The following is a 12,517-nucleotide window of genomic DNA, read 5'->3' as shown; positions in this document are numbered from 1 at the left end:
GAATATATATCTCCAACTACAGTTGCTAGGCTGTAGCAGAACACAAGGCTCTCAGTTAGATTTTAATTTCAGATAGACAAGGAATAATGTATTAATATAAGTCTGTTCCATGCAACATCTGGGATGTACTTATACTAAATATTGTTTATCATTTATCTGAAATTCAGGCTTGTGTGCCCTGTATATTTTTTAATTGAAGTATAGTTAATTTACAATGTTGTGTTAGTTTCAGGTGTGCAGCAAAGAGATTCAGTCATATATATGTGTGTATATATATGCAATCTTGTTCAGATTCTTTTCCATTATCAGCTATTATAAGATACTGATTAAAGTTCCCTGTGCTATACAGTAGGTCCTTCGTCATTTACCTATTTTATATAGTAGTATATATATATGATTTTTGGCCTCTTTTTAAATTATTAATTGGAGGATAATTGCTTTACAATGTTGTATTGGTTTCTGCCATACAACTGTGTGAATCAGTCATAAATATATGTATGTCCCCTCTCTAGTGAGCCTCCCTCCCACCCCCAACCTGATCCTACCCCTCTAGGTTGTCACAGAGTACTAATTTGAGCTCCCTGTGTTTTAAAGTCACTTCTCACTAGCTATCTAATTTAAATATGCTAATGTAGATGTTTCAGTGCTGCTCTCTCAATTCGCACCACCCTCCCCTTACCCCATTGTGCCCACCAGTCTGTTCGCTATGTCTGTGTCTCTTCCTGCCCTGTAAATAGATTCATCAGTACAATTTTCTAGATTCCATATATAATGTGTTAATATATGATATTTGTTTTTCTCACTCTGTATAACAGGCTCTAGGTTCATCCACATCACTAGAACTGACTCAAATTTGTTCCTTTTTATGGCTGAGTAATATTCCATTATATATATGTACCATAACTTTATCCATTCATCTGTTGATGGACATCTAGGTTTCTTCCATGTCCTAGCTATTGTAAATAGTGCTGCAATGAATATTGGGGTACATGTGTCTTTTTGAATTATGGTTTTCTCAGGGTATATGATGCAGGAGACCCGGATTCAATCCCTGGGTCAGGAAGATCCTCTGGAGAAGGAAATGGCAACCCACTCCAGAACTCTTGCCTGGAAAATCCCATAGATGGAGGAGCCTGGTGAGCTACAGTTCATGGGGTCACAAGGAGTTGGACACGAGAGAGCGACTTCACTTTCACTTTTAGGGTATATGCCCAGTAGTGGGATTGCTGGGTCATATGGTGGTTTTATTCCTAGTTTTTAAGGAAATCTCCACACTGTTCTCCATAGTGAGTAGTGTGTACATGTTATTCCCAATCTCCTAATTTATCCCCCCTCTCCCTTTGCCCTTTCGTAACCATAAGTTTGTTTTCTATGTCTGTGACTCTATTTCTGTTTTATAAATAAGTTCATTTGTATCATTTTGTATATTCCACCTATATGAATATCATATGGTATCATATGATATTTGTCTTTCTCTGACTTACTTCACTTAGTATGATAATCTCTAGGTCCATCCATATTGCTCCAAATGGCATTATTCCATTCTTTTTATGGCTGAGTAATATTCCATTGTATATGTATACCACATCTGTTTTATCCATTCATTTCTTGATGAATTTTTTTTGCTAAATGTGACAACTCTGCCCCAATTTTAAAGGACCAACCTGAGCAGTAATTCAGTATAGTAGGATGAATCAGGACAAAAATTAACTTCAGCTTCTTGCTCACTATGTGTTGTTCTATTTTCTAAATTACATTGACTGGTTAAACACCTCGAACTCTACCTGACTTTGTCTGCACTCAGAGTCAACGGTACCTTATTTTGCCTCTTCTGTCTTCTCCGGAGCCTCAGAAACTCCTTGTGCTGCCTGGAGACAAAGTTCACTGCTGCATATTCCAGTAAGGCTGCAAACACAAACAGAAGGCACACCGCCATCCAGATGTCAATCGCTTTTACGTAGGACACCTGACAGAAAGGGAGAGAGAGAAGCACCATGAAAACTGCTGGGGAAACCAGGTTCCTTATGGTGTGAGCAGCAGACAAATCTCAGTTCCCTTCAACAAGGATTATTTTCTAGACTTTCCTTAAGAAAATACTTAAGCATTTTCCATCCCACTTTGCAGATTCTGAGCAGAGCAGTGAACATTACAGCCCCCTCTCCACCCCCCGCCCCAGGACCTTGTTCTATCTTTCTCAGTATAGTCCACCTGCTCAAGTAGCCCCTGAGACCAGCCCCAAAGATAACTACAAGAATTGCCTTCATGAAAAAAAAAAAGGAAGAAAAACAAAACTTTGAGGTAAAACTGAGTCAGGGTTACTCTTGAAACTGCTCGTTTCCTTATATTTTTCTTAACATTTAAAAACACATTAGTTAGTTAGTTCATTTAGTTCAGTCACTCAGTCATGTCTGACTCTTTGCAACCCCATGAACTGCAGCACGCCAGGACTCCCTGTCCATCACTAACTCCCAGAGTTTACCCAAACTCATGTCCATCAAGTCGGTGATGCCATCCAGCCTCTGTCGTCCCCTTCTCCTCCTGCCCCAAATCCCTCCCAACATCAGGGTCTTTTCCAATGAGTCAACTCTTCAGTACTTTGTGGCCAGAGTACTGGAGCTTCAGCTTCAGCACCATTCCTTCCAATGAACACCCAGGACTGATCTCCTTTAGAATGGACTGGTTGTATCTCCTTGCAGTCCAAGGGACTCTCAAGAGTCTTCTCCAACACCACAGTTCAAAAGCATCCATTCTTCAGTGCTCAGCTTTCTTCACAGTCCAACTCTCACATCCATACATGACCACTGGAAAAACCATAGCCTTGACTAGACGGACCTTTGTTGGCAAAGTAATATCTCTGCTTTTGAATATGCTATCTAGGTTGGTCATAACTTTCCTTCCAAGGAGTAAGCATCTTTTAATTAAGATAATTCTAAAACTCAGATGAGAAATAAACTATATGGGCCTTGGGTCCTTTAAAAACCAGTTCATAATTTCCATTCAACTATTGATCCTAACTGATGTGGAAGCACATATTTTTCTTTTTTTTTTTGAGGTGTACAATAATATAGATTACAGGTGTACAATACAGTTATTCACAATTTTTAAAGGTTGTGCTCCATCTGTTGGTTCGTTTCCAAGGCAAACCATTCAACATCACAGTAATCCAAGTCTATGCCTCAACCACTGATGCTGAAGAAGCTGAAGTTGAACAGTTCTGTGAAGACCTACAAGACTTTCTACAATAACAACAACAAAAAAGACATCCTTTTCATCATAGGAGAATGGAATGCAAAAGCAGGAAGTCAAGAGATACCTGGAGTAACAGGCAAATTTGGCCTTGCAATACAAAATGAAGAAGGGCAAAGGCCTACAGAGTTTTCTCAAGAGAACATCCTGGTCATAGCAAACCCCTTTTCCAAAAACCCAACGGACCACTATACACATGGACATCACCAGATGGTCAATTCTGAAATCAGATTGATTGTATTCTTTGTAGCTGAAGATGGAGAAACTCTATGCAGTCAGCAAAAACAAGAGCTGAAGCTGACTGTGGCTCAGATCATGAACTCCTTATTGCCAAATTCAGGTTTAAATTTGAAAGTAGGGAAAGCCACTAGGCCATTCAAGTATGACCTAAATCAAATCCCTTATGATTATACAGTGGACATAAAGAATAGATTCAAGAGATTAGATCTGGTAGACAGAGTGCCTGAAGAACTATGGACAGAGGTTCATAACATTGTATAGCAGGCAGTGACCAAAACCATCACAAAGAAAAAGAAATGCAAAAAGGCAAAGTGGTTGCCTGAGGAGGCCTTACAAATAGCTGAGAAAAGAAGAGAAGTGAAAGGCAAAGGAGAGAAAGAAAGATATACCCAACTGAATGCAGAGTTCCAGAGAATAGCAGAGCAGGGAGAGATAAGAAGACCTTCATAAGTGAACAATGCAAAGAAATAGAAGAAAACAATAGAATGGGAAAGATCAGAGATCTCATCAAGAAAATTAGAAATATCAAGGAAAAATTTCATTCAAGGATGGGCACAATAAAGGACAGAAACAGTATGAACCTAACAGAATCAGAAGAGACTAAGAAGAGGTGGCAAGAATACACAGAATGATACAAAAAAGGGCTTAAGGACTCAGATAACCACAATGGTGTGGTCATTCACCTCGAGCCAGACATCCTGGAGTGTGAAGTCAAGTGGGCCTTAAGAAGCATCACTGAGAACAAAGCTAGTGGAGGTGATGGAATTCCAGCAGAGCTGTTTCAAATCCTGAAAGATGATGCTGTCAAAGTGCTGCACTGAATATGTTAGCAAATTTGGAAAACTCAGCAGTGGCCACAGAACTGGAAAAGGCCAGTTTTCATTCCAATCCCAAAGAAGGGCAATGCCAAAGAATATTCAAACTACCATATAATTGCACTCATTTCACTTTCCAGCAAGATAATGCTCAAAAATCTGTCAAGCTAGGCTTCAGCATTACATGAACTGAGAAATTCCAGATGTACAAGCTGGATTTAGAAACTGCGATAAATCAGAGATGAAATTGCCAACATCTGTTGGATCATAGAGAAAGCAAGAGAATTCCAGGAAAACATCTACTTTTTTTTTTATTCTTTTTTTTTTAATTTTATTTTATTTTTAAACTTTACATAATTGTATTAGTTTTGCCAAATATCAAAATGAATCCGCCACAGGTATACATGTGTTCCCCATCCTGAACCCTCCTCCCTCCTCCCTCCCCATACCATCCCTCTGGGTCGTCCCAGTGCACTAGCCCCAAGCATCCAGTATCGTGCATCGAACCTGGACTGGCATATCGTACTTTTGCTTCATCGTCTATGCTAAAACCTTTGACTGTGGATCACAACAAACTGTTGACAAATAACAAACTGTTGACAGTTCTTAAAGAGATGGAGATATCAGACTGCTTTACCTGTATCCTAAGAAACCTGTATGCAGGTCAAGAAGCAACAGCTAGAACTGGACATGGAGCAATGGATTGGTTCAGAATTGGGGAAGGAGTATGACAAGGCTGTATATTGTTATCTTGTTTATTTAACTTCTATGCAGAGTGCTGCTGCTGCTGCTGCTAAGTCGCTTCAGTCGTGTCCGGCTCTGTGTGACCCCATAGACGGAAGCCCACCAGGCTCCCCCGTCCCTGGGATTCTCCAGGCAAGAACACTGGAGTGGGTTGCCATTTCCTTCTCCAGTGCATGAAAGTGAAAAATGAAAGGGAAGTCACTCAGTCGTGTCCGACTCTTAGCGACCCCATGGACTGCAGCCTACCAGGCTCCTCCATCCATGGGATTTTCCAGGCAAGAATATTGGAGTGGGGTGCCATTGCCTTCTCCATCTATGCAGAGTACATAATGCGAAATGCCAGGTTGGGTAAATCACAAGCTGAAATCAAGATTGCTGGGAGAAATATCAGCAACTTCAGATGCTGCAGATAATACCACTCTAATAGAAAAAAGTGAAAAGAACTAAAGAGCCTGTTGATAATGGTGAAAGTGAAAAAACTGGCTTAAAACTCAGCATGCAAAAAGTTAAGATGATGACATCCGGCCCTATCACTTCATGGCAAATAGAAAGGGAGAAAATGGTATCAGTGGTGGATTTTATTTTCGTGGGCTCCAAAATCACTGTAGATGGTGACTGCAGCCATGAAATTAAGACACTTGCTCCTTGGAAGAAAAGCTATGACAAACCTAGACAGCATATTAACAAGCAGAGACATCACTTTGCTGACAAATGAACAGATAGTCAAAGCTATGGTTTTTCTAGTAGTCATGTACTGATGTGAGAGTTGGACCATAAACGATGAGTGCTGAAGAATTGATGCTTTTGAACTGTGGTGCTGGAAAAGACTCTTGAGAGTCCCTTGGACAGCCAGGAGATCAAACCAGTCAATCCTAAAGGAAGTCAACCCTGAATATTCATTGGAAGGACTGATGCTAAAGCTGAAACTCCAATACTTTGGCCACCTGATGCGAAGATCTGACTCATTGGAAAAGACCCTGATGCTGGGAAAGATTGAAGGCAGGAGGAAAAGGGGACGACAGAGGATGAGATGGTTGGATGGCATCACCGACTCAATGGACATGAGTTTGAGCAAACTCAATGAGATCATAAAGGAGAGAGAAGCCTGGGGTGCTGCAATGCATTGGGTAGCAAAGAATCGGACACGACTGAACAACAACACCTCTGTTTGTAGTTATTATAAAATACTGGCTATATTCCCTGTGTTGTACAGTATATCATTTTAGCTTATTTTATACCTATTAATTTGTACCTCTTAATCACCTACCCCTAACTTGCCTCTTTCTCCTTCCCTCTCCCCACTGGTAAACCACTCATTTGTTCTGTATATCTGTGGTTCTGGTTCTTTTATGTTATAGTCACTAGTTTGTTTCATTTTTTATATTCCACATGTAAGTGATCCACATGTATGTGATATCATGCAGTAATTGTCTTTCTCTGTCAGACTTATTTCACTTAGCATAATGCCAAATTTTGATAGGGATTTCATTAAGTGTGTAGTTTGCTTTGGGTGGTATGATCATTTTAACAATATTAATTCTTCCAATCCAAGAACATGATATATCTGCCCATCTATTTGTGTCATCTTCCGTTTCTTTTATCAATGTTTTATAGTTTACAAAGTACAAGTCTTCTACCTCCTTAGGTAAGTTTATTCCTAGGTATTTGATTCTTTTTGATGTGGTGGTAAGTGGGATTGTTTCCTTAATTTCTCTTTCTGAATATTCATTGTGAGTATATAGAAATGCAATAGATTTCTGTGTTTTTGTTTTTTTTTTTAGTTTTAGTTATTTTTTTAGTTTCCTGCAACTTTACTGAATTCCTTGATGAGCTCTACTAGTACTGGGTGGCATCTTTATGATTTTCTATTTATAGTATCATGTGTAAACAGTGACAGTTTTACTTCTTCTTTTTCGATTTGGATTCCTTTTATTTCTTCTTGTCCGATTACTATGTCTAGGAGTTTTAATACCATGTTAAATAAAATGAGACTCGGCAACCTTATCTTGTTCCTAATCTTGGAGGAAATGCTTTCAGCTTTTCACCATTGAGTATATTAGCTGTCAGTTTGTCATATACAGCTTTTATTATGTTGAAGTTAAATGTTTTTAAGCTATCATAATTCAGGAATATTTAACCAAAATAAAATATCAGTGTTCTGGGCCTTGGGAAGGTATCTGGTTAAAAAGGAAACTTTCATAACCCTTTGGTGATTGGCTGAATATTTCATATATCTTAGAATTTGATAAAGCAGAATCTGAAAGCAAATACTTTTACTTGCAATACAAATTTCCCCTCATGTCACTCAACTTCCAATTTTTTTTAAATTTTTATTTAATTTTTAAACTTTACATAATTGTATTAGTTTTGCCAAATATCAAAATGAATCCACCACAGGTATACACGTGTTCCCCATCCTGAACCCACCTCCCTCCTCCCAATTATTTTTTAAAATATGAGGGGAAAAATAGCTAGATAAAGTTGTAATATATTGGACAACAGACTACAAAGGATTCTTATTCAGCTGTCTGTGTGAATGTGTACTGTGCTGTGCTGGGCTTAGTCGTTCAGTTGTGTCCAACTCTTCGCTACCCCATGGACTGTAGCCCACCAGGCTCCTCTGTCCAGGGGATTCTCCAGGCAAGAATACTAGAGTAGGTTGCTGTGTCCTCCTTCAGGGGATCTTTCCAACCCAGGGATAGAACCCAGGTCTCCTGCATTGCAGGCAGATTTTTTACCATCTGAGCCACCAGGGAAGTCCGTGAATGTGTACTATCTAGTTCCAAATTTAAATAGGGTTTCCACAGTTTTGATAGCTGACACTGAATGTTTGCCAGCCAGAATTTTAAGCATTTTATATATATTAATTTTCTAACCAGTATAGCAACTGTATTACCCCCACTTTGTGATGAGGATACTGGGTTACAGAGAGTTTAAATTATTACTGAAGATCAGAAAGCTAAAAGATGGCAGAGCTAAGATTGGAACTGGAACTCAGTCTGACTGGTGATTCTCCTTTCTGAACATACACAAACATACTACTAGGATTATACCCTTTGTATCTTGCATTGGTTTCTCTTTGATCTTTATAGTAAGCATTTCCCATGTCATTTAACTTTCTTCTAAATCATAATTTCCAGTGCTTGTGTAATTTTCTAAACCATCATTAATTGTTCTGTATGATAGGATATTTAGGTGATTTTTAGTTTTAGTTTACGCTACTATAAATTTGGGGGCTATGAATATCCTTCCCCTAATATTTGACTGTGTTTCTGTTTATTTGCTAGGTCAGCTTTTAGACTTGGGACAATGGGAGTAAATTGTAATAAAATAGGCTTCTGACCTAGAAAGTTATTAGGAACATAGAAGATGTAAAAGCAGAAACTCTAGAATAAGATGCCTGAAGTTAAGAAACACTACTCTATTCCTTACTCTGACTTTGCCAGGTTGTTTAACCTCCCTTTACCTCCCCTCCTCATCTGTATAAAGGCAAATAATAGTAGCTAGTTCATAGAGTTATGTGGATAAAATCACTTAATGTATGCAGAATGCTTAGAGTAGTGTTTGGCACAGAGTAAGTGCTATGTAAATGTTGGCAATTATTTGACTACATAAAGGTGTGATTTTGTTAAAGAAAAATCTTGGGAGAGACAGAAAAACAAGAAGGAAAAGAAAAATCACCTACAGTCCTAGTATATTCCAATTATTTTTTTTTTCTAATTTTATTTTATTTTTAAACTTTACATAATTGTATTAGTTTTGCCAAATATCAAAATGAATCCGCCACAGGTATACATGTGTTCCCCATCCTGAACCCTCCGCCCTCCTCCCTCCCCATACCATCCCTCTGGGTCGTCCCAGTGCTCTAGCCCCAAGCATCCAGTATCGTCCAATTATTATTTTTAAGGTTACCACTTGCCTTACACTATTTGTCTCCATCAATCTGAACTACTTGTCAGTCCCACATATGTTGTGACAAAGTGGTACAGCACCTGGGATGCTTATTCTCAGTCTTTCTGATTAACCATTGACTCAGAATCCTTCATGAGTTGGCTCGGATACCAGCTCCTCCGGGAAGCCTCCTACGTACATGTAAGAGTAAGATTCCTCCTACTTTTTTCTCATCTGGGTTGGGGACCACTTTTCTTTGCTCCCTTATAACTCTCTGTTGAACCTGTCTGTTTCTTTTAGTCCACCAGCTTCCCTACCCCACCACTAGACTCACTAGACCGTAAACTTTTTAAAGAAAGATCCTATATAGTATTACTCTTTGTATCACCAGTCCAGGACCTGGCAAATAGTGAGTAAACATTGGGTGTGGGATGGATGAATAAACAGATGTTTGAATGACAGAAGGAAGGAATGAAGGAAATACCTCATTGTCTTTCCATTTTTGTCCTGTAATTTCAACAATTCTTCACTATATAACATTACCCACAATTGCACATATTGAATATTTCTGAGAGTGGACTGTTAGTGCAGTTTAAGTCTCTCTGTTCACCAAGCATTCCTGGAATATTTCTTTCCTTACTAAGCAATATAAATTTTTTTGTATTTGCTGTTCTGGAGCAGTCCTATTCTCCTGTAATAATAGAATATTTCCAATCACAGCATTCCCGGTTATATATTATTCAGATGGCCTTTAAATGTTTTAAGACCTAATAATGAGAAGAATTTGTCAATGCCTCTTAGATGTCCATATGAAGAAAGTCCAGTAGAATTCACCATCATTCCTCCCCTTCCTGATGTTTACAGCATTCAGTCATTTGTAAACCTAGCCCCCCACCCCGCTTCTAGCCATCAGCAGACCAGGCACATAAATGGCTTCTTTTATAACTGCTCATAAATGAATCCTTCTCATCTCTTAATCATTTTGGTTGGTCTCCAAATTTCCTCCAAATCATGATCATCTTTTGAGCATTGAAGTGCTGGTATTAAATGCATTATTCACACGGATGTAAAAGGTACTGTGAGACAACTATTACATATGATGGGATGTCCCTTCAGTGCTGCTCTCTCAGGACTCAAATGCCTTTTTGTTACTTTTATCCAGCTCTGATGTCACATTATCTCTCTTTGCTAATTCTTACATGTTTTTAGCTCACATTTTTCCCTGTCACATTCTTTATGATTTGGGGGCTTACATGAGCCATTCCTGAACTACTTTACTACGATCTTGCAAAGTACTTTTTATATTAATGAAATTCTCAAAATGCTATTATGATTCACTGAATTGTTAGTTTTCCAGGTATATTTAATTCAGAAACATAAACACTGAGGGCCTCCTATGTGAAAGGCACTGTAGTAGGTGCTGAATGGAAGACGGGGCAGAAGACATGACAATAACTAACATGCACACCTATTCTTCTCAGGACTCCCCAGATGAGACTCTGGGGAACCTGTTCACATGGTGCTCCAGAAAATGTCATTCACACAGGTCAGTTCAGTGCAGTCGCTCAGTTGTGTCTGACTCTTTGTGACCCCATGGACTGCAGCACGCCAGGCCTCCCTGTCCATCAGCAACTCCTGGAGTTTACTCAAACTCATGTGCATCGAGTCTGTAATGCCATCCAACCATCTCATCCTCTCTTGTCCTCTTCTCTTTCAACCTTCAATCTTGCCCAGCATCAGGATCTTTTCAAATGAGTCAGCTCTTCACATCAGGTGGCCAAAGGACTGGAGTTTCAGCTTCAACATCAATCCTTCCAATGAACACTCAGGACTGATCTCCTTTACGATGGACTGGTTGGATCTCCTTGCAATCCAAGGGACTCTCAAGGGTCTTCTCCAACACCACAGTTCAAAAGCATCAATTCTTCAGCACTCAGCTTTCTTTATAGTCCAACTCTCACATCTGTATGTGACTACTGGAAAAACCATAGCCTTGGCTAAACAGACCTTTGTTGGCAAAGTAATGTCTCTGCTTTTAATACGCTGTCTATGTTGGTTATAACCTTCCTTCCAAGGAGCACATGTCTTTTAATTTCATGGCTGCAGTCACCATCTGAAGTGATTTTGGAGCCCAAGAAAATAAACTCTCTCACTGTTTCCACTGTTTCCCCATCTCTTTGCCATGAAGTGATGGGACTGGATGCCATAATCTTCTTTTTTTTTTTGAATGTTGAGCATTAAGCCAACTTTTTCACTCTCCTCTTTCACTTTCATCAAGAGGTTCTTTCCTTCTTCTTTACTTTCTGCCATAAGGGTGGTGTCATCTGCATATCTGAGGTTATTGATATTTCTCCCAGAAATCTTGATTCCAGCTTGTGCTTCATCCAGCCCAGCATTTCTCATGATGTACTCTGCATATAAGTTAAATAAGCAGGATGACAATATACAGCCTGATGTACTCCTCTCCCAATTTGGAACCATTCTGTGTTCGATGTCCAGCTCTAACTGTTGCTTCCTGACCTGCATACAGATTTCTCAAGAGGCAGGTCAGGTGGTCTGGTATTCACATCTCCTTCAGCATTTTCCACAGTTTATTGTGATCCACACAGTCAAAGGCTTTCACATAGTCAATAAAGCAGAAATAGATGTTTTTGTGGAACTCTCTTGCTTTTTTGATGATCCAGCAATGTTGGCAATTTGATCTCTGGTTCCTCTGCCTTTTCTAAATCCAGCTTGAACATCTGGAAGTTCATGGTTCATGTACTCTTGAAGCCTAGCTTGGAGAATTTCAAGCATTCCTTTGCTAGCGTGTGAGATGAGTGCAATTGTGCAGTAGTATGAGCATTCTTTGGCATTGCCTTTGTTTGGGATAAGAATGAAAACTGACCTTTTCCAGTCTTGTGGCCACTGCTGAGTTTTCCAAATTTGCTGGCATATTGAGTGCAGCACTTTCACAACATCATCTTTTAGGATTTGAAATAGCTCCACTGGAATTCCATCACCTCCACTAGCTTTGTTCATAGTGATGCTTCCTAAGGCCCACTTGACTTCACATTCCAAGATGTCTGGCTCTAGGTGAGTGATCACACCATCATGATTATCTGGGTCATGAAGATCTTTTTTGTACAGTTCTTCTGTGTATTCTTCCCACTTCTTCTTAATATCTTCTGCTTCTGTTAGGTCCATATCATTTCTGTTCTTTATTGAACCCATCTTTGCATGAAATGTAAAGGTGGGCTCTCTCTCTTGTTTGTCCTGGGGATGTACATCTTGGTAGTCCTGCTTGGTACTTGAGAAAACCATAGTCTCCTGAGGGAGACATTTTGGTGAACATAAAACTGATATAAAGCAGATGGTCTCATGTGCCAAAGTAGAGGAAAAACCAGAAGGTGATGGGACGATGGGGAGTTCCACGTTGACAGGGAAAATCAGAAATGGGTTCATTACTGAATGTCATGGCATATTACTTAGGGCTTGAGGAAAGCCACGACTGATGAGTGGAAGAAGCTGTGAAAGCAAAACCATGAAGGTGGGAGAGGGTAGGTGGGCTTGAGGATGGTGAACAATCCAGTGACAGGACA

At 39.5% G+C, this 12,517-nt stretch overlaps 1 protein-coding gene across 4 annotated transcripts in view; it reads right to left on the bottom strand.

Moving 5' to 3' along the window:
* GLRA2 (glycine receptor alpha 2) overlaps positions 1-12,517 on the bottom strand; it is a 211,339-nt gene that overhangs the window by 34,254 nt on the left and 164,568 nt on the right. For all 4 annotated transcript variants that reach the window (XM_027534633.1, XM_027534634.1, XM_027534635.1 and 1 more), the window contains one exon: positions 1,817-1,966. In XM_027534633.1, the coding sequence (XP_027390434.1) occupies positions 1,817-1,966 (150 nt within the window). The remainder of the gene's footprint in view (positions 1-1,816; positions 1,967-12,517) is intronic.

Source organism: Bos indicus x Bos taurus, chromosome X (assembly GCF_003369695.1).
Source record: "Bos indicus x Bos taurus breed Angus x Brahman F1 hybrid chromosome X, Bos_hybrid_MaternalHap_v2.0, whole genome shotgun sequence".
NCBI lineage: Eukaryota > Metazoa > Chordata > Mammalia > Artiodactyla > Bovidae > Bos > Bos indicus x Bos taurus.
Note: the sequence above shows the minus strand (reverse complement) of the source record. Positions and strands in the feature narration are given on the sequence as shown.